The sequence below is a fragment of the Thamnophis sirtalis genome, unplaced genomic scaffold (assembly GCF_051295495.1).
Source record: "Thamnophis sirtalis isolate CommonGarterSnake01/CBP01778 unplaced genomic scaffold, rThaSir2_p1.2 scaffold_7, whole genome shotgun sequence".
Taxonomy (NCBI): Eukaryota; Metazoa; Chordata; class Lepidosauria; order Squamata; family Natricidae; genus Thamnophis; species Thamnophis sirtalis.
In genome coordinates this window covers 2,859,651-2,881,617 of record NW_028261387.1, presented here as the reverse complement: position 1 = coordinate 2,881,617, position 21,967 = coordinate 2,859,651, and the positions used below count along the sequence as shown (strand labels likewise).

The window sequence follows — 21,967 nt, the reverse complement described above, 5'->3', positions numbered from 1 at the left end:
AGTGAGGACTACGGAAAGGACGCAGAAAGACTTTGTAACCAATCGACACACTGTGTGTAATTGAAGAGGCTTTTATGTTATATGTGTTGTGTGTTTGTGTTTGTCTGAAAATAAAATTTTTATTAAAAAAAAAAAACTAGGAATATTTTTTGGCCAGTCAAGCTTATAACAGTTCTTGTGTTCAGGTACTATTCGTCTATCTTGCAATCTTGTCTTTGAATTTGACTGTCAGCTTGAGCTAGATTCTCTGGATGTATTCCAGATTAACCTCTAAATTTAGAGCTATTCTGTGACAATGAGGGTGGAATTAGTTTATTCTTCTCAATTTGATCTGAGTTCTTATTTGAAAAAGGTCCTGTTTCAAGAGCTCTCGGATAAACGTTTCGTTTCAAGCATTCTTCGCTGAAGGGCTATAAGATAATCTTTATTGGATGGCATCTTCTTTTTCAACAGCTTTTTAGTTATGATTCAATTTAAAGGCAGAAAATAATATGAAGAGAGATTAATTTCTCAATGGCAGGTTCTCGTTCTCTCTCTCTCTCTCTCTCTCTCTCCCTCTCCCCCCCTCTCTCCCTTTCTATCCTTCTCTCTCTCCTCCCTTCCTCTCCCTCTCCCTCTCCCCCTCTCTCTCCCTCTCCCTCTCCCTCTCTCTCTCCTCCCACCTTCCCTCTCCCCCCTCTCTCTCCTCCCTCCCTCCCTCTCACTCTCCCCCTCTCTCTCACTCTCCCTCTCTCTCCTTCTCTCTCTCCTCCCTCCCTCTCTCTCCTCGCTCTCTCCTCCCTCCCTCTCCCTCACCCCCCTCTCTCCCTCCCTCTCCCTCTCTCTCTCTCCTCCCTCCCTCCCTCTCTCTCTCCTCCCACCTTCCCTCTCCCCCTCTCTCTCCCTTTCTCTCCTCTCTCTCCTCCCTTCCTCTCCCTCTCCCTCTCCCCCTCTCTCTCCCTCTCCCTCTCTCTCTCCTCCCACCTTCCCTCTCCCCCCTCTCTCTCCTCCCTCCCTCCCTCTCCCCCTCTCTCTCACTCTCCCTCTCTCTCCTTCTCTCTCTCCTCCCTCTCTCTCCTCTCTCTCTCCTCCCTCCCTCTCCCTCACCCCCCTCTCTCCCTCCCTCTCCCTCTCTCTCTCTCCTCCCTCCCTCCCTCTCCCTCTCCCCCCCCCTGATATCTAAGTTTACACTCAGGTGATTCCGTGAATAACCTGTCACTGGTTATTCTGAAGAATTCTACAACATATAATTTGGGAACTAATTATCGAGAAATATGTCTTGTTGGGCTGCCTCACTTCCACACCCCACAGTAAATCGATTTTATTCAACACACACAACATACCCCTGCTCTTCCAAAACAGCCCATACAATATACGTTTCCAGCTTCTGTTTCAAGTAACAAAGTTTGGAATTTTGCTACACAAAACAGAAACACAGAATAAGGAACTAGACAGATTGTTTTAGCAACGCCAATCTCTCAGGCCAGGATTAAATAGGCATTGCTGGTGTGCGGCCCTTCACAGAGGACAAAGTTGGCTCCTTGCGAGTACTTTGGCCAACCGTCGTTGCAATTGTCTCCTCTCCACCTTGCAGGTCCTTGGATTGGACGGAGGCATGGGTTCCATCTTCTCATACTCGCTGGCCCCTGGCAGCTGCTCATGTCCCTTGCCCAGAGTTTCTACGCTAACCTGTTGCAGCTGTGACTTCCTCGGCTCAAGAGCCGAGGTGGCGCAGTGGTTAGGGTGCAGTACTGCAGGCCACTTTAGCTGACTGTGATCTGCAGCTCAGCGGTTCAAATCTCACCAGGCTCAAGGTCGACTCAGCCTTCCATCCTTCCGAGGTGGGTGAAATGAGGACCCGGACTGTGGGGGCAAGTTGCTGACTCAATTTGCTTAAAAAAAATTGTAAACCGCTTAGAGAGGGCTGAAAGCCCTATGAAGTGGTATATAAGTCTAATAAATAAATAAATAAATAAATAAATAAATAAATAAATAAATAAATAAATAAATAAATAAATAAGTTCAGCCTACTCCAATCAACTCAGCTGTGTCTGCTCTGTTGGGCTAAAGCCCTCGATTCCCTGATACAAGCCCCCATGCCACTCCGTGCTTGCTTCCTCTGAGATGCCAGGATCTGGCCCTTCTTCCTCTGAATTCAATCTGGAGAGGGGTCCGGAGGCAGATCCATAACAGTTGTTAGTCTCTACTCCTGAACACACACATAATACAATATATACAAAAATAAAACTTCCAATGGCCAAGATTTATAACAAGACTAGAATTAGAATTGAGTCAAATGTGCAGTTTTTAGAATGAGGTAGAATAATGTTGGGTTAAATATATGTAATATTTTTTTTTGATTGGAGCACAAGACTTAGAGAATCATTTCCTAATCCTTTTTTCCTGAAGTTATTTCAATACTCACAATATAGATACATCTCTTACTGCCTTTGTTCAAGTTGTTTGAAACAGTTCTGGGTTGTTCGCTCTAACCAAAGTTAAATTTCAGCGTGAGAAATTTGTTTTTTTTTATGATGTAGACTAGTTATTTGTATATATTTGTTGCCAATCGCTGAATTTCAGCCAGAACAACGCTGACTGAAATTAAATTCCAAGTGTGCTAATGTCTTTGCTTTTTCTTTTATCAGGTGCAAGTGTAATCTTCATGCCACTGGCTGCAAAGTTGAAAATAAAAAATTATTATGCGAGTGTGAACACAATACCACAGGCCCAGATTGTGGGAAATGTAAGAAGAATTATCAGGGACGGCCTTGGAGTCCAGGTTCCTATCTGCCCATTCCTAAGGGCACTGCAAATATCTGTGAGTATTGTGCACAACATTACAACTGCAAAACTTTGGGACTTTGGGTTAAAAGAAAATCCTATCAAAATTCAGAACCAAACTTAAAACATCTGAGATTCTATAGCTTATTGCAGTGGTTCCCAAACTTGGCAACTTTAAGACTTGTGGACTTCAATTCTCAGAATTCTCCAGCCAGCTGGAGAATTCTGGGAGTTGAAGTCCACAAGTCTTAAAGTTGCCAAGTTTGGGAACCACTGGCTTATTGGAAAATTAAATTTTTTTATGGTTTGCCAAGTGTTATGCATCTCTTTACCTATTTGGAATGTGCACTGGGCTAGGATCTTGAATAATGGTGCAAAAGAAATTGTCTGTTCAAATCAATCAATAAGGAAATTGTGACGTATCTCTTCTGTCCTATCAAATTTGCAATGTACACAGACACACACACACACACACACACACACACACACACATATGTTCATACACCACACACAAATACAGGGTTTAAATGTAAGATATGGATTTTTCTTTATGAACACAGAACTGAGAGAGTGTTAAATGTCCAAAAATCTCATGAACTGAATTTTAAGTTAAACTTCTTCAGTCTTTGTCTAATTACTACTCAACATTGGCTCATACATGGTTGTCAAATTCTGATCTTTAAATAAAAGTGCAGAAATGGTTCCGTTTGATACTCAATACTTTGTGATGAGGTCAACGATCCAACCATTTCCCTGTGATTTTGAAAGTGTGTAAGCCAATTATGCAAATGTTATGGCAGCTTCCCAATCTGACTAACAAATGTATTGCAAATGTCTCGTCATGTGGCTGTACTGTTCTTTACCAAATAATGTGTCAGTGATTTTCACATGAATTTTATTTATAATGCATTAAATTGCTGGACTGAAGACTGATTGACTAAACCTCCTTTTATGAGGTTAGATAGCCTGAATAGGTTGTGAATTGCTTATTTTTTTTAAAAAAATGCATTTAGATTAACTGTTATTATTCACCAGTGAATGAGTCATGCATGAATCCAGCATTTTTGTTAGTCTTAAGACTTTTTGTTGAATTGTGGCCAGTTTTAGATGGGTGTGAATTTCAGGCATTGTTTGTCATAGAAATGTGTTTTATTTTCATCTATGTGTCCATTGGCTCTTAAAAATCATGGTGTAATGTTCCTTATAACGGATCTGATGTCTTCTAAATATCTTTATATTCATGTAATTACTATACAAGAGAGACTTTGGTCCTCCTGCTTCCAAATACCAATTCTTGTAGGATTATTCAGTTTATGCAGTGCTGGGATTCAAATAATTTAACAAATGGTTCTCTGCCCTAATGACCAGCTGGGTAGGCGTGGCTTGGTGGTCATGTGACTGTGTGGGCGTGGCCAAGTCAACGTCACTCACGTCAATGGGCACTTCGCCTTAGCTGTTACAATGTAATAAGGGTTAACTGGAGAGGCAATTTCTGTAAGCAGGGCAATAAACATTAGGGTAGAAACAACCCCAGAATGTTTCCTTCCTGCCTTCCTTACAGGATTAGCCCTGGAAAGTGGAAAAAACTGGATAGAGATAAATGGCATTTTATAAATATTTAATAACTCTGATTTGTATACAGTTAAAATACACACATTGACGGTAATTATTCAGTGAATAATTACTTTGGAGAAATAGGTGGTTTCGAGATTTACATAGAGCTGAGGGTGGAACTCTTGCTAAATAATTCCGTAAACACTAAAAGTTTGCCAACATGGTCTATGGTCTCATAGCCCATCTGTATGAATTCACAGATGTCCCCTCAGCTGCAATGACAGGTAAGTACTAATTCTTAGTATGCTTCAGGTTTTATGACAAAAACAGCAATATGTTATGTTCGGAACGTTATCTCACACTTCAAAGCAACAGCTGTGAGGAATCAAGCCTCACCAATGAATATTTCAGGAAAGGGAACCTTATCTAGCTTAATGTAAAAGTCGTAGTCTAAGTAACAAGCCACGATTGAGAGCATGAAATTATAAAATTCCTAGCAAGCAAGATGAGAAAAAGTGAACCTTCAAAAAGAATGAGAAAATATTTTATAAAGCATTAACTTCTACTGGAAAGGACACTTTAGACCACTGAATTAAAACTCGGAAGCTGTGTTCAAGCTACTCTCTTAAACATTTTGAAAAATTATGGGATTGTTTGTTCTTTCATAGAATTCTGAACTTAACTCACCTTGAGTGAGTTATGGTGTAGAAAACTCAATTTATCTCCACTAATTTCTGTGTATACCTCCCAATTTTTCATTTTAGTGAGGGGAATGTCTCTTTTATTTTTATTTTTTTTAGAGGTTCCACCCATCTTATCAAACCCAATTTATACATTACAAAAGTAGCACCCACCTGTCCGCCCCCCAAAAGGAAATAACTGATTGGATTTTTCCTAAAGGAGACAGCAGGATTTCTCAGGTTAGGAAGTTTGCATATGCTATCAAAATTTGATCGGAGTTAACGTTCGAAATGAAATTTGAATAGAATTTTGGAATAGCAGCTTTATCTATATAGACAAGGATCCTTAGGCATTATGATGATAAGAGATAGAAAGAGGGAGGTCCCAAGAGCCAAGGTGGCGCAGTGGTTAAATGCAGTACTGCAGGCTACTGCTAGATCAGCAGGTCAGCGGTTCAAATCTCACCGGCTCAGGGTTGACTCAGCCTTCCATCCTTCCGAGGTGGGTAAAATGAGGACCCAGATTGTTGGGGGCAATATGCTGACTCTCTGTAAACCGCTTAGAGAGGCCTGAAAGGCCTATGAAGCGGTATATAAGTCTACTGCTATTGCTATTGCTATTTGTTTTCTATATCTTTGGCTGCAGTTGACTTAAATGGGTAAATGGTCAAATCTTGCCGAAGGTCTGGTCCTTGTTCTGGTATTATTCTTAATCATTAATTAATCATTAATTCTTAACCAATTTCATTGTATCAAACAATTTTGTTGTATTTATTTGCAATGACAATAAAGATTATACTTACAATATTGAAGGAATTCACACAGTTTGTAGCTTCCATTACCACATATGTTTCAGAAAAGAAATTAACCAAATTTAGCTAATTACCTCAATTGGAATTTGTTGTATTCTACATCTGCAGCCAACATACTTCATGGACAATGCTTTATTGGAAATCTATTGTAGCCTTTGAGCAATATCCTACTGTATATCTATTACCAGTGGTGGCATTCAAATAATTTAACAAACGGTCCTCTGCCCTAATGACCATCTGGGTAGGTGGGGCTCATGTGACTGGGTGGGCGTGGCCAACTCAATGCCACTCACGTCGATGGGCGCTTCATCCTAACTGTTACAATGGTAATAAGGATTAACCGGAGAGGCAGTTTCTGTAAGCAGGTCAATAAACATTAGGCTAGAAACAACACCAGAATGTTTCCTTCCTGCCTTCCTTACAGGATTAGCCCTGTAAAAAACAAAAGGAGATTTCTTCCAACAACCGGTTCTCTGAACTACTTAGAAAGTTACCAACCGGTTCTCCCGAATAGGTGCGAACTGGCTGAATCCCACCACTGCCTATTACTGAGTTACAGGACTGCAAGAAAAAAAATTGGAGAGGTTCACAGCTAAATTATAGGTTATGGGGGTGCATGAAAAATCCATAGTGATTGTAAATTTGCTCTTAAAGCACCCTGAACATAATACTTAGATTGAAACATAGGATTAGCTGTCCTTTTATTATTCTGTGCTGGTCTTTAATGAACATTCTTTTTGCCTTTGCAGATGGAATGATGAACCAGTTGATCTTACATGTTCAGACTGTCTTTCATGAATGTTATTCTCTGTGGCCTTGAAGGATTTAATTGGGTCCTTTTCTCTTTAGAGTGGGCAAGAAACTACTGTACTCTAGTCCCATTCTTATGAGAAAATGCCACCGTGTCCTAAGAGTGTATACAACGCACCAGGCATCATTCACTTTTGAACTATTTAGCTACTTCATAAAATTACTGCTAAACGCGTTGCTTCGTTTTCTTTTGTAACTTATTAACAAAGATCCTTGAAGCCTCATTCACGCATTAGTGTTCATTGGATACACAATGAGGATGTGTAGTCCTCCTCCACTTGAGTCATGATGGCAATGGGAGGACCACACATCCTCACTGCGTATCCAATGAACACTAATGCGTGAATGATATCTATGCAGACATGCGAATCTTTTTAAAAAGAGAGTCTGCATGTGAACAAGTATACAGAGTATACATCTGCATATACCTCTGTATCTAGTACTAATATCTGTATATATGATTGTGTTAAGTGCAGATGTATAGTGTATAGGTTTCACACAAGCCGGGGATTATTTAAAATGCTTGGCTTTGGCTAATTCTGTCCTTTATCAATAAGCATTGATACTTCTTCTTTATCTTGCTATCCGTGCAGCCGTGTAAAATCTCTACTGTATTAGTGTCAACATGTTTCCATTCCTAACCAATATTCTTCTTCTTCTTCTTCTTTTTCTCTAGGTATGCCCAGTATTTCCAGCATTGGTAGTAAGTAATAAAGAGCAGATGTAGGCCATCTTGGCTTGTTGTCCAGTCTCTGAAAATCTATTTTTCCAACATCTATTTCTGTTTTCTTTAATGCCTGCTTTGTGGTAGCCAGAAAAAAATAGTATTATCTCCTTCCTTCAACATCTGCACATTGTAAATATTTATGTTGAGAGGGACAAAAGCTTTATATGTCTCCTAGCACTGCATCTTGCAGCAAATGGATATTCCATGATTGCCAAACAAAAGTGATGCAAAGCTAAAAGATACCAATCAAACTCAGCAAATATTTTTTTAAAATAGGTGTGTGTGTGTGTGTGTGTGTATGGTTTTTTTGTGCTGATAAATAAATAAAGGGAGACTAGTATAGATCTATTTCAAGCTATTTAGCTCTCATCAGCTAGCCATACCCTTACTGGGATTCGAACCTGTGCTGTATTACATCTTAGGCAAACGTCTTAGCCTCTAAGCCACAGGTCTCCTCCTTATCAGCTGAAGCCAGGGAAGAAGGTATATATATAGTGTCACAACCCCTGGTAAGCCCCAATTATGGGAGGAAGCTAACTGCTTCCATCATCTGTCAATCGGCTCGTCACAAGAGTCCATCACGACAGAAACCCAATATTTTTACTGTTTCCTTTGTTATATTTGTGTTTTTTTTATTTGTGCTGACAAATAAATAAAGGGAGACTAGTATAGATCTATTTCAAGCTATTTAGCTCTCATCAGCTAGCCATACCCTTACTGGGATTCGAACCTGTGCTGTATTGCATCTTAGGCAACTATGAAGTCATAAGTATCTAAGGGTGCAGAAATTGAATATGAAATATACTGAACTTGTAAGGGGGAAAAATGCATTAAAACTGAATCTTACTAAATAAGATTTATTTATCCACCCAATAAATATGATTCTGAACCTAAAGGTATCTGAAATATCCTAGTCAGCATAGCTGAACTTTGCTTGGAATGCCACCTTGAATGCATTGTGTACAAAAAGGATGAACGAATAACTAAATATGAGTATTCTACATATATTGCTTTTCATCCCTCTGACTGACATTATTTTTATATTTTTAAGACACTTTGCTCATGTTTGGATTATTTACTTCTGGGAATAAATTAGCCCCATTGCTTGATCTGGAAGGGTGGGGGGAAATAGAAGAGAACTAAAGAAAGTTGGAAGGAAAATACTATTGTTCCTATTCAAAGAGACAAACAAAATTGTCTCGAGTAACAGAAATGGATCGATGGTAAAATAGTTCTTGTGCATCTGACTGTTGTTACTGTCCTGCATGTATTTGTGTAGTTGTAATGTCACCTTACACTCTCATGGAGCTTCTTTTCACTGCATTTGCCATCTCTGAACATCAGCAGGTTATGGCCTTAACAGAGAAGCTTAACAGCTTGAATCAGAGATGATCTGGAAGGATGCACTTTTGCCTTCTTTGAATTTTGGATGCTCTACACAAAAGAATGATCAGTATCACTTGCTTTCGTTGAAGGATTTTTAAAAGGGTTTTGAAGAGTATCTTCAAAAAGTCAACATCTTTTATGCATTAAAAGTAACTCTAGTTCATGTTTTAGAGTTACTGGAATATGGTTCAATACTCTCTCACAATTCACTCTGTGGAAGAAAAACCAAATTCCTTGCCACATTCTGATCTCCTGCATTTCACAGTAATGAACACAGCCTTCTAAATAGGTAGATGATAGGCAGGCAGGCAGACAGACAGATAGACAGACAGGGATGGATCGGCGGGCAGGGGGGCGGACAGTGAGATAGATGATGGGTGAGTGGAACATGATAGATAGATAGATAGATAGATAGATAGATAGATAGATAGATAGATAGATAGATAGATAGATAGATAGATAGATAGGATATATTAGATAGATAGATAGATAGATAGATAGATAGATAGATAGATAGATAGATAGATAGATAGATAGATAGATAGATAGATCGATCGATCGATCGATCGATCGATAGATAGGATATATTAGATAGATAGATAGATAGATAGATAGATAGATAGATAGATAGATGATAGATCGATCGATCGATCGATCGATCGATCGATAGATAGATAGATAGATAGATAGATAGATAGATAGATAGGATATATTAGATAGGATATATTAGATAGATAGATAGATAGATAGAGAGAGAGAGAGAGAGAGAGAGAGAGAGAGAGAGAGAGAGAGAGAGGATATATTAGATAGATAGATAGATAGATAGATAGATAGATAGATAGATAGATAGATAGATAGATAGCTAGGATATATTAGACAGATAGATAGATAGATAGATAGATAGAGAGAGAGAGAGAGAGAGAGAGAGAGAGAGAGGATATATTAGATAGATAGATAGATAGATAGATAGATAGATAGATAGATAGATAGATAGATAGATAGATAGATAGAAAAATAGATAGATAGATAAGAGGTGGGTGTGTAGCAGACAGAAAGACACCATCTTATTTACACGATTTCAAGAAGCTTTTTTTTACCTGTGCATACACAGGATATTTATTCATGTTATACAGATTTTCATATTGTAGAGAAAAATGTTCCCAATATTGTCTGCTTTGGAATATAGATCTCTTTATTTTGACTGTATCAATTCAGTAGAGAAAGGAGAAAAATGAAGATAAACAATTAAGAAAGAATTTTTTTAAATAGAAGCCTATGTTAAATTACTGAGATTCCAGTGATCAGAAAGAGGCTATCAAGGATGAATAATGAACACACACACATACACAAAAACATGCATATATAATTTTACACACACATGCATATACAGTACACACACATATATATATATACACATATATGCATGTGTGTGAAATTGTAGAAAATACAGAACTGTAGGGATGCATAGATGTGCACACGTATCTCTATTTTCTCTCATCTCAGTGAAATTTGCAATGACATAGTATGTGAGGGTGTTTGGTTAAAAATCTTGGATTAAAGTAGTAGATCATTCCTGTTTATGCACAGTGGCAAGAATGGTCATTTTGACATCCTTTCTGATCATCTCCAGGATAATCACAACAGAGTTTTCCCCATTAAGGTGGTTTGTACCTTCAAGTGTCTTTCAGTTGAGTAATATGTACTTGGTAATTTCCTACATACTTGATTCCAACGCTGACCTTTTCAACACTTTTCAGCTCAGGCTGGGGAAAAACAAAAAACTTAAACAAAACCGGTGAGATGGTTAGCAATTAATGAGTCCCAAAACCGATTTTAGAACACTATTTTAGAACACTTTTTTTAAAAAATAAGTTTATTTCAACGTAACACACAATACAACCATTTTTAAACGATCATAGTATAGGCCACATATATGTCAAAAACATTTTTCAGATTGAATATTTGAGAATAAATCTTGTTCTTTTGTGCTTTCCTTAGACAGGTGTTAAGTAAAACTAACAATTTCAGAGGTTCAGGCTCTCCTCCCTGTTACAAGAGACATAACAATTGTTAGCCAGGCTACTTCAAATTGCAAAGTAGATTGTCAGATTTTTAGTTTGTCTGAATAGAAGAATTATTTTTATCTAGACCAGGGTTGTCAAACTCAGGGTGTCACATTGTCGACACATGACGTATCGTGACTTTTTCCCCTTCACTTAAACTGTGGGTGTGGCCAGCGCATGACGCATCCAGGCCGCGAGTTTAACACCCTTAATCTAGACGGTAGTACCAGGAAAATGAATATTTTAAGTGTCTATTCCCATTCTGCATAAAACATATGAGTTTATTAATGTTAGAGAATATTCAGATATATAACCCTCTCTATCTCAAGTACAAGTTCTGTTTTCATCATGTACCAACGCATTACACTTTCTTTGCAATAGCCTTATTAGTCTTAAAATCTTTATTTTATAAAGCGTGACAAACGAAATCCTCCTTATCAGCTTGCAATGCACTCTGCCTTTCTTCCTGGTCCTCTGCCTTCCATCTCTATGTTGCCACTGTCTCTCACATCTGCATAGCTAAGGTTGTTATGTACCCAGGTAGGTATGCTGTCACTCAATACATCTGGTTCCTAATCCGAATTTCTCCTCCTCTAGCCCAGATGAAAAACAATCTAGTTTGGAAGCCCTGCTCTAAATGAACCGATTCTTAACTAAATACTGCATTTAATCTTCCTTGAGCGCACCGTAATGTCACTAATTATGCTAAACAGGTAGTTAAGAATAGCCCAGATCAATAGAACATAAGATTGGCATGACACACAAATAGTTTCATTGGGATGATTGCCACCTCTAAACCCTATTAGTAATAAAAGTGTTGTAATATAGGGGGGGAAATGAGGCATTAAAATACAAAACCAAAGAATGAAGCTATTAGATTGTATTCATGTAGCTGTTTTGCTTTTAATTATCCCGTTCAGGTTGTAATTGTGCCTGATGCTTCCTCCCAATACTAAGGTACACCTGAATGTTGTTTTTTTTAATGAGTATATAATATATGGGAAATATTGGAGAGTTGGTTTATATAGCACAGACTGCGAGATTAAAAAAAGAAACTTTTTGGCAGAAACTCTTCAGATGAGAAATTTGTCAGCTCTGGTCAACAACTGAAAAGCTAGATGTGGCTAGGGAATTGAAATCTATTTCTTTGCCATTCTAACTAAACAAGCTAGCAGAAGATGCAGTAGTGGTTAAGAATACAAGGATGGCGTGGCAAGTGAAAAGACAGATTTTATATGCCATTTATAATGGAGAGTTGCCAATTTATTTTTAATATAACTGAATGGCCAAGTTCAGTGGAATATAGAAAACAAGTGGACAGATTTTAAAAAAAAGACAGAAAGAGAATACAGATTCAGGATAGATTAGGGTGATCTTACTAGCCTTTTGCTCATATATTTGGTTCCTACAAACTTAATAAACCCTATCTATACATCCTTCATACCATATTTAATTTAACTCTTATAAGCAGTATTATCTTCAAAAATAGGCTGTTGCTTTATCTATAAGACTAAGTTATTCATTCTATAGCAAATATTTTTATAACACTAGATTCAGTATAAAAAGACTTGGCATTTGCATTTAATTATATACATTTTTATAATTATGCTAATCAAATAAAAACTTAAACAGTGTTTCCATGGTTAATTCTCCCAGATTATGATACCATTTCCTGATTTCTGTATCACAAAAGACGAATATCCTTTTGTTGCATGACTGATTAGCAATTGCTGATTGTTATATCTCCTACTTAATATATCTAGGCTGCAAAACTCTAAATGGCAGGTAGATAGCCACAGAGGCACAGGAAAAAGTCTTTGCTGCCATCTAGTGGTTGTGTGGATTAGTGTAGCTCAGCTATACCAACCTTATTCACAGTGAATCCCTTACTATTTAAATGCAAGATAAAGAATAAAAAGCAGACAATTCTACGTAGATAGATAGATAGATAGATAGATAGATAGATAGATAGATAGATAGATAGATAGATAGATAGACAGACAGACAGACAGACAGACAGACAGACAGACAGACAGACAGACAGACACACACAGCAAAACGGGTTTATGGGGAAATTATCCTATCATAATCACTAAGAAGTTGTACATTATTGAAATTCTGACTATTAATAAAAATTAGAAAATATGATAAAGTAAGAAATAATTGAATGAATGTGATGAACAGTAATTATTGTAACAAACTGTTGGTATCAGGATGGGGCAGTTGGTATTTGTAACTATTTGGAGAACTTAAGAAAATACATATTCCACAGAAAATGCAACTTGGCTCACCTAAGTATTTTTTTTTCTGTTTAAATCCAAAGAGAGATAATTAATCATGGCTGATGTGTGATAAGAAGCCACATTTAGATTGGATTTGGATTGGGTTTAATAAATTTATAGGCCGCCCAATCCCGAAGGACTCCGGGCGGCTTACAGAAAATAAATTTTAAAAAGAAGAGTTAAAAACAAACAGAGGAAAACAGATTAAAAGAAAACACATCATGCACCCAGTCTAATCGGGGCTGGACCTCGGTCAAGAGGTCAACAGCCCCAAGCCTGCCGGAATAGCCAGGTTTTGATAGCCTTTCGGAAGGCCATGAGAGTGGGTAGGGTCCGGATCTCTGGGGGTAGCTCGTTCCATAGGGTCGGAGCGGCTACAGAGAAGGCCCTCCCCCGGGGAGCCACCAGCCGACATTGTCTGGCTGATGGCACCTGGAGAAGGCCCACCATTTATCTTATTTAGGGCATATTTACAGTTATTATGGTACTGACATGCCAGAAGTCTTACAAAGCCACAGCAAAAGAGTCTCTTCTGCATTCCATTTAACCACAATGGTCTTCCTCTTGATTAAAACACACAAAGTTGCCCAAATGTTTTTGGTATCTGAACATTATCTAGTGTTAACATTGCTCCAAAGCTCATCAAAACTGGAAGCAGTTTCACCACACATGCAAAATACAAAGCTTCACCTGTTTCCTTATTGCCTTACAAGAGGAAACACAACATCAAAAAGAGGGGGGGGGACACAAAGGGATATGACAAAAATCATATTCCATATTTATTTATTATTAAATCTATATCGTATGCTACCCATCTCACCTAGAGGCAACTCTAGATGGCTTACAACCAGACTTGAGAGACCGCCTGCTGCCAATTACCTCCCAAAGACCCATCAGATCTCACAGGGTCGGCCTCCTCCGGGTTCCGTCCACCAGCCAATGCCACCTGGCTACTACCCGGGGGAGGGCCTTCTCTGTGGCAGCTCCGGCCCTTTGGAACGAGCTCCCCGCAGAGATCCGGACCCTCACCTCTCTCCAGGCCTTCCGGAAAGCCATCAAAACCTGGCTGTGCCAGCAGGCCTGGGGTTGATGAGTTCCCCTCCCCTCTCGACTGGTATGGCTGTGTGATTTTCGTGCATTTTAATTATGTGTACTGTTGTTTATGTTCCCTTTCCCCCCTGAGTTGTTCGCCGCCCTGAGTCCCTCCTGGAGAAGGGCGGCGTACAAATAAACCAAATACAAATACAAATACAAATAAAAGGATATGATTTCCACATTGGGGTACTGCTATTTCTTTATTTTCCTGAAGGTTAAGGACAGATGGAAAATAGTTTCTGTTTTGTTTGTTTGTTTTTAAATCTAGACCTGGGTTCGGCAGCCATTCAGACAAAGAGTGCTTTCTAATGGGATTGTGCAACATCATGGAGTCTCTTCAGAGACAGAGAAATGGCAATCAGCAAAGAGAAGGCCAAAGCAATTTCTGGCGGAAGCTAGAAATTACCAATAGTGCTAATTATATTTGATTTTACAAATCAGATTACACTGGTGTAATTTTATTTTAAAATCGGACACCAGTGAAATAAGCTTTAGGCTCTTATAGTGAAACATTTTTTTAAAAAAAGACCATTCTTTTTGTCACAGTAACTTAAATAATATTCAAATGATTCCCTTGAGGGTGTTGTTCCCTCCGAAATAAGGGTTGACATATGTTGTTATTATGCTTTCAGAGATAGATTTGTTAGAAATCAGCAGCTGAGCTTTTGCACAACCTGGACACACACATTAACTTCTCGTAATGTCTGGGAAATCGTTGTGTGTTAAGTAGAGGAATTACTTCAATTGTGGAATGATCCTAACTTACAGTTCAGGCCCATTTTTGATGCTATTCAGACCTCTGTCAGGATGCTTTTCCCTCTTGCAAATTGTTCTTTGGCATATGCCACAGAGCCCCGGTTTTCTTGGACTGTGTCACTTCAAATTACATATAGGACAATCAGATCTGAATGCCATTGCCAACGCTACATAAGTAGATAGCACTTCAGGGAAAATGCTTGGCAAGACTGAACGCAAACGTGTGTGCGTGTTATAGCCAGTCCTGCTCTTCTGACGGCATTATTTTGCTATCCCATAATAATAGAAGATGGCTGTTCTGCTGCCAATGTTGAAATAGGTACCCAAATACAAGTTGTTGATCAATGCATCTCTAAATCGAAGTATTTATTTACATAATTGCAATGGCTTAATTTTGCATTTCAGTTCAGGATGTTAAATATCCCAGTTCTTTACGATGCTTAGGTGTTCTGACCCCCCCTCATCCCACACCAACACACTCCAAGCCAAAGATAAGTTACGGCATTTAATTAACAGACAGACAAGTCCTTGGCAGCAAACCGGCACAGACAAGCTCGGGCAGCAATCCAGCACAGATAAGCCGTGGCAGCAATCCAGCCTGCCAAGCTCACCATAATGTTCTCCGACATTTGTTCCTGTGTTGACTTCTGCAAAAGGGCATGTGCACAAGCAGTCCTTTTATAGTCTGGAGAGGAACCTAATGACCACCAGCTGAGTGCAATTACCTCCTGTACTTGCGCAACTGTTCCTGATGCCTATTAGCTCTTCGGTGCCGGGTATCCAGGAACAACTCACTGCTGACATCCGGATCATACTCCCTTGTCTCCTCCCCACTGCTCCGAGGCTCAGGCGCCTCCTGGTGGCCAACCAGCCTCTCCGCGCCCTGCTCGGAGTCGGAACCCTGTCCAGGTTCCTCCAGAGCCGACTCCTAGGGCCCCTCGCTGTCGGAGTCTGGTGGCAGTTCCAACAGCTCCTGCTGGGCCACAACCCTTAGGATACTGGAGATTTTTTGGGGGGGGGAAACACTGTAATCTTTACATAGGGTGTTATAGCTTCAGGGATGGTGAAACCCCAAGCAGAATCCACCCATCCCATTTCCTTTTGTAAATGCATTTTTATTACTAAAACACAGAGATGTTTCTTATTTACAATAAGCTGCTTTATCCCGTGCCTGTAAATTATCTTAATCAGAACACTGTTCAGTTTCCCTCATTGGTCCAGCATTTATTTCTATACTATTTTACTGTTCTTTCTTCGTTTGCTTTTCTTATGTTATAACTCTTAAGTGAAAGTTTCTATATTCTGTCCTTATCCACCTAATGAATAGCTCTCTTCCTAGACTTTCTTAGACTTTATTGTCTTAAAATCTACAGTCCCGGTACATAGCCTCTTTCCATTTTTCAACTCAGTCTTAGGCCCAGACACCACCAACACCTTCCGCCCTGCTTGTTTTTGTGGCTGAACATGATCTCTGCTGTCAACAGGGTGGAGAGGAGATGGTTTCACGTGCATAGGCACACCGTTTTTACAAATGCAACTGCGCTCCCACCACGACCCTATTCTGAACAGGCTGAGGCCCAGCAGAGGCTGCGGGACTCCGGAATTAGAGGGACCCCAGTCTGAGGTATCCAGTAATAGTAGACTTACTGGAGAACCCACAGTCCTGAAATCAGTGACTCCAGCATCAACAAGTTGTCAGACTTTTTCTTTCTTTCACAGCCCATGACAGTTTCTCAGTCTCGCAAGTTCAATCCCTCAGTCCTAGGCAAAGATGCTTAAACAAGGTTAAGGGGCAGAAAGCTGAACTTCCTAATTGTAAGAGGCTAGTTAATAGCCATAGCAATAGCAGTTAGACTTATATACCGCTTCATAGGGCTTTCAGCCCCCTCTAAACGGTTACAGAGTCAGCATGTCGCCCCCACAATCTGGGTCCTCATTTCACCCACCTCGGAAGGATGGAAGGCTGAGTCAATCCTGAGCCGGTGAGATTTGAACCGCTGAACTGCTGAACTAGCAGTCAGCTGAAGTGGCCTGCAGTACTGCACTCTACCCACTGCGCCACCTCAGCTCTATCAACGTTATCTATGTTAAAAGACATAGGAACGCTAATGGAATTAGCATAGCACTAGACTATGGAACTCCTGTTGTGTGCCTGATCTGTTGGGCCATAAGTGCAGGTTATCCTCAGAGTGCTATGAAATAACTTTTTTTCCAAAGTTCCTTATTCTCTATTAACTAGGAAACAGCTTAAGCTCCGTTAATCTCTGGCTGCAATAGATTTAGAGCCTGCTAATTCCCTTTCCAGCAGCCATCCAAGCCAACACAGAGAAGAGGTCTTAAGGTTTTCTATATCTCTTTGCTGCCATCTAATGATGATTTGGTCAGCACCCCTTTTGCCACCAGCCTGTTTCTGCCAACCACTCTGTCCCCCAGGCATTGTGCCACCAGAAGCAGATCCTATGAGATTCCTTTGTGAGTATCCACAACCCCAAAATAGACTAGATTCAGCTTTGTTTGTTAAAAGACTGAAGGCCTGGCCAGGAATAGAATAGAATAGAATTTTATTATTTGTATGCCGCCCTTCTCCGGGAGGACTCAGGGCGGCGAACAATTCAAGGGGGAAAAGGGGGAACATAAAAAACAAAATACAAATAATAAAAGTAAACAACAGTCGCACAACCATACATGTCAAGAGGGGAGGGAACTCATCACCCCCAGGCCTGCCGGCAAAGCCAGGTTTTGACGGCTTTCCGGAAGGCCAGGAGAGAGGTGAGGGTCCGAATCCCTGCGGGGAGTTCATTCCAGAGGGCCGGAGCTGCCACAGAGAAGGCCCTCCCCCGGGTAATAGCCAGGTGGCATTGGCTGGTAGATGGCACCCGGAGGAGGCCAACCCTGTGAGATCTAATGGGTCTGTGGGAGGTAATTGGCAGCAGGCGGTCTCTCAAGTACCCAGATCCAAATATCACTAGTCCTGAAGACATATTAACAACAGCTACCACAGGGATTCCTAAGCTTTTTTTGCAATGGACTTCCTTGAAAGCTACTAATATATATATTTAAATGCATAAAATAAAATACATAATGATTGTACTGCAAAATAAAGCAATTATGATCAAATGCCAGGCATTAAAATATCAAAAGGTAACATTTATGTCATTTACAACCATCCAATATTGTTTAATGTTTACCAGCATTCAAAACCCTGTTTTAATTTTCTCCCATAAAAATTCACAGACCTTCTGAAATTATCCATAGTCACCAAGTTCAGAATGCCTATATTAGTGCCTTATTCATTCTGTCTGCAACTCTAGGCAACTCTTAAATCTTTATTTTTCCAGGCACACTCAGGCTTTTAATGCCATCTACCTTATAGCAATAGCAATAGCAGTTAGACTTATATACCGCTTCATAGGGCTTTCAGCCCTCTCTAAGCGGTTTACAGAGTCAGCATATCGCCCCCAACAACAATCCGGGTCCTCATTTCACCCACCTCGGAAGGATGGAAGGCTGAGTCAACCCTGAGCCGGTGAGATTTGAACAGCCGAACTGCAGAACTGCAGTCAGCTGAAGTAGCCTGCAGTGCTGCATTTAACCACTGCGCCACCTCGGCTCTAAATGAGGGACACGGTGGCTCAATGGCTAGGACGCTAAGCTGGTTGATCAGAAAGGTCGGCAGTTTGGCGGTTCGAATCCCTAGCGCTGCATAACAGAGTGAGCTCCTGTTACTTGTGCCAGCTTCCGGCAACCTAGTAGTTCAAAAGCATGTAAAAAATGCAAGTAGAAAAATAGGAACCACCTTTGGTGGGAAGGTAACAGAGTCCCGTGCGCCTTCGGCATTTAGTCATGCCGGCCACATAACCACGGAGACATCTTCGGACAGCGCTGGCTCTTCAGCTTTGAAACTGAGATGAGCAGCGTCCCCTAGAGTCAGGAATGATTAGCACATATCTGCAAGAGGAACCATTACCTTTACCTTACCTTATAAAGAGTGCATAATTTTTAGTAACTTTTAGCTAGACAAGTGTTTCTTAACATCAGCCACTTTAAGATGCATCGGCTTTAGCGGCTGACTGAGGAATTCTGGGAGTCAAAGCCCATGTATCTTTTAAGGAGCCGAGGTGGCGCAGTGGTTAGGGTGCAGTACTGCAGGCCACTTCAGCTGACTGTTAGCTGCAGTTCAGCGGTTCTAATCTCAGCGGCTCAAGGTTGACTCAGCCTTCCATCCTTCCGAGGTGGGTAAAATGAGGACCCAGATTGTTGTTGGGGGCAATATGCTCACTCTGTAAACCGCTTAGAGAGGGCTGAAAGCCCTATGAAGCGGTATATAAGTCTAACTGCTATTGCTATAGAGCCGAGGTGGCACAGTGGTTAGAGTGCAGCACTGCAGGCTACTTCAGCTGACTGCAGTTCTGCAGTTCGGCTGTTCAAATCTCACCGGCTCAAGGTTGACTCAGCCTTCCATCCTTCCGAGGTGGGTAAAATGAGGACCCGGATTGTTGTTGGGGGCAATATGCTGACTCTGTAAACCGCTTAGAGAGGGCTGAAAGCCCTATGAAGCAATATATAAGTCTAACTGCTATTGCTATTGTTAACTGTGGCTGATGTAGAAAAATATGGAAGTAGACCTTTGAGAATCTTAATTTCTCTCCAATAAAATTTCTGCAGGCACAGTTTCCATGCAACTGAAAAGCCCAGTTGTGTAAGACTCCTGAATCGAAGTCTTTGCCCTCAAACCTTAGTTTCTTGAAAGCCTCCTTAGTTTTGGAGTGACAGTCTTGTAAACAGATCCACAACTTCCCATTTTCTATTTCCCTGTGGAGAAACACTTTATGGGAGGGGAAAAATAAAAGCAATTGGCTGCATTGGCGAGCCAATAACATTGGCTATAATGGGATGCAAACAATTCTCTGTTCGGAAAGGTGGACGGCAATCTCTTGGAACCATTTAATAAATGTTATGCTTTTCTCTTCTCTGCTACCTCGAGAAACCAGACCTGGGACAGCTGCAAGGAAAATCCAGCTGTTGCCTAGCAACGCTGTCTTAATTTTCTTTTGCTGGGAGAGGCCTAAGGGCAGCCGTAGCACCAATTAGTGTGGCCAGATGCCAAGGAAGACAGGACTTCCTCTGCCTCCGGTAATTGTCACAGGGAATTTCAGCAGGTGGAAATTGTCAAGCAGGGACAGAAGGGGGGGGAAAAAGCTCCACCTGCTAGAAATCCCAGTGTGGAACCCTAAAAGTTAAATTGAGCCCAGTATCTTCTGCCCCTCAGAAGATGCCTAGCAACTGTTTAGATATCTGGGGTTTATAACCCATGGATTTCGGAGAGCCACCTACGATAACAAAACAGATTATTTCTTTATTTCTGGGTGACAGACCCATCTGCTTGCAATTTTCATGCTTATGGACTTCAGCATTGGGGGAGCAGAACACGTTTCAATGTACGCATGGCAGAATAGGTACTTTTGAATAGGTACACCTTTGGGGGGAAAAAGAGGGACTTGAATAACACCAGTTGGGATCAAGTCAAATTCTCTTCATTTCGGTCAGTGACCATATTATGTACACATACACACAGAATAAAAATAGTGCAGCTGTAAATTAAAAAACATAAAATAAAAGAATCTCAGATTCTCCATGGTTTTCCATAGGGAAGCTTTCTTGAGCCAGTTGAATACAATTTGTTTCTAATCCTATAGGCTACCACACAAAACTTCTCCACTTCTTTCTTTCTTTCTTTCTTTCTTTCTTTCTTTCTTTCTTTCTTTCCATCCATCCATCCATCCATCCATCCATCTATCATCTATCTATCTATCTATCTATCTATCATCTATCTATCATCTATCTATCTATCTATCATCTATCTATCTATCTATCTATCTATCATATGTATCTATCTATCATCTATCTATCTATCATCTATCTATCTATCATCTATCTATCATCTATCTATCATCTCTATCTATCATCTATCTATCATATCTATCTATCTATATATCTTTCTATCTATCATCTATCTATCTATCTATCATATCTATCTATCTATCATCTATCTATCTATCTATCTATCTATCTATCATATCTATCTATCATCTATCTATCTATCATCTATCTATCTATCATCTATCTATCATCTATCTATCATCTATCTATCTATCTATCATATCTATCTATCATATCTATCTATCTATCATCTATCTATCTATCTATCATCTATCTATCATCTCTATCTATCATCTATCTATCATATTTATCTCTATCTATCTATCTATTTATCTATCTATCTATCTTTCTATCTATCATCTATCGATCTATCTATCTATCTATCTATCATATCTATCTATCTATCATCTATCTATCATCTATCTATCTATCTATATCTATCTATCTATCTATCTATCATCTATCTATCTATCATCATCTATCTATCTATCATCTATCATCTCTATCTATCTATCTATCTATCTATCGATCGATCGATCTATCTATCTATCTATCTATCATATCTATCTATCTATCATCTCTCTATCATCTATCTATCTATCTATCTATCTATCTATCTATCTATCTATCTATCTATCTATCTATCTAAACTGAACATGCTGGTAAAAAACATAACATGGGGACAATGTAAGGATATGTCCTTATGGAGGACATATTCTATTGCTTCAACCTCCCCAGAGCACAAACAAAAATTATTCGCATAAGATTGCTTCCAGCATTTTCTTATCTTAATGACAACAGTGACCTTGGATGGGGGGGGGGGAAATCTTGCAATCGAATCCTAGTCTTCAAAAGAGATTAGAGATTAGACCTCAAGAAGATTGGCAAAAATCTATAAATGCATGGAGAACATAGCCAGGGATTAATCAGTTGTCAAGCATATAAATTTTGATCACATGACCATGGGGATGCTGCAAGGGCCAAAGTGTGAAAATATTCATAAATCACTTTGTAACAGTTTAAGTTTATTAGAATTTGTATGCCGCCCACTTCCATAGGGACTCTGGGCGGCTTACAACAGACAAGAAACATTGAATTT

General features: G+C 39.8%; 1 protein-coding gene across 7 annotated transcripts in view; it reads left to right on the top strand.

The window, feature by feature from the left end:
* Window positions 1-21,967, top strand: part of NTNG1 (netrin G1) — a 266,043-nt gene that overhangs the window by 173,715 nt on the left and 70,361 nt on the right. For all 7 annotated transcript variants that reach the window (XM_087719216.1, XM_087719210.1, XM_087719212.1 and 4 more), the window contains exons 4-5: window positions 2,628-2,800; window positions 7,296-7,322. In XM_087719216.1, coding sequence (XP_087575342.1) covers window positions 2,628-2,800; window positions 7,296-7,322 — 200 coding nt within the window. The remainder of the gene's footprint in view (window positions 1-2,627; window positions 2,801-7,295; window positions 7,323-21,967) is intronic.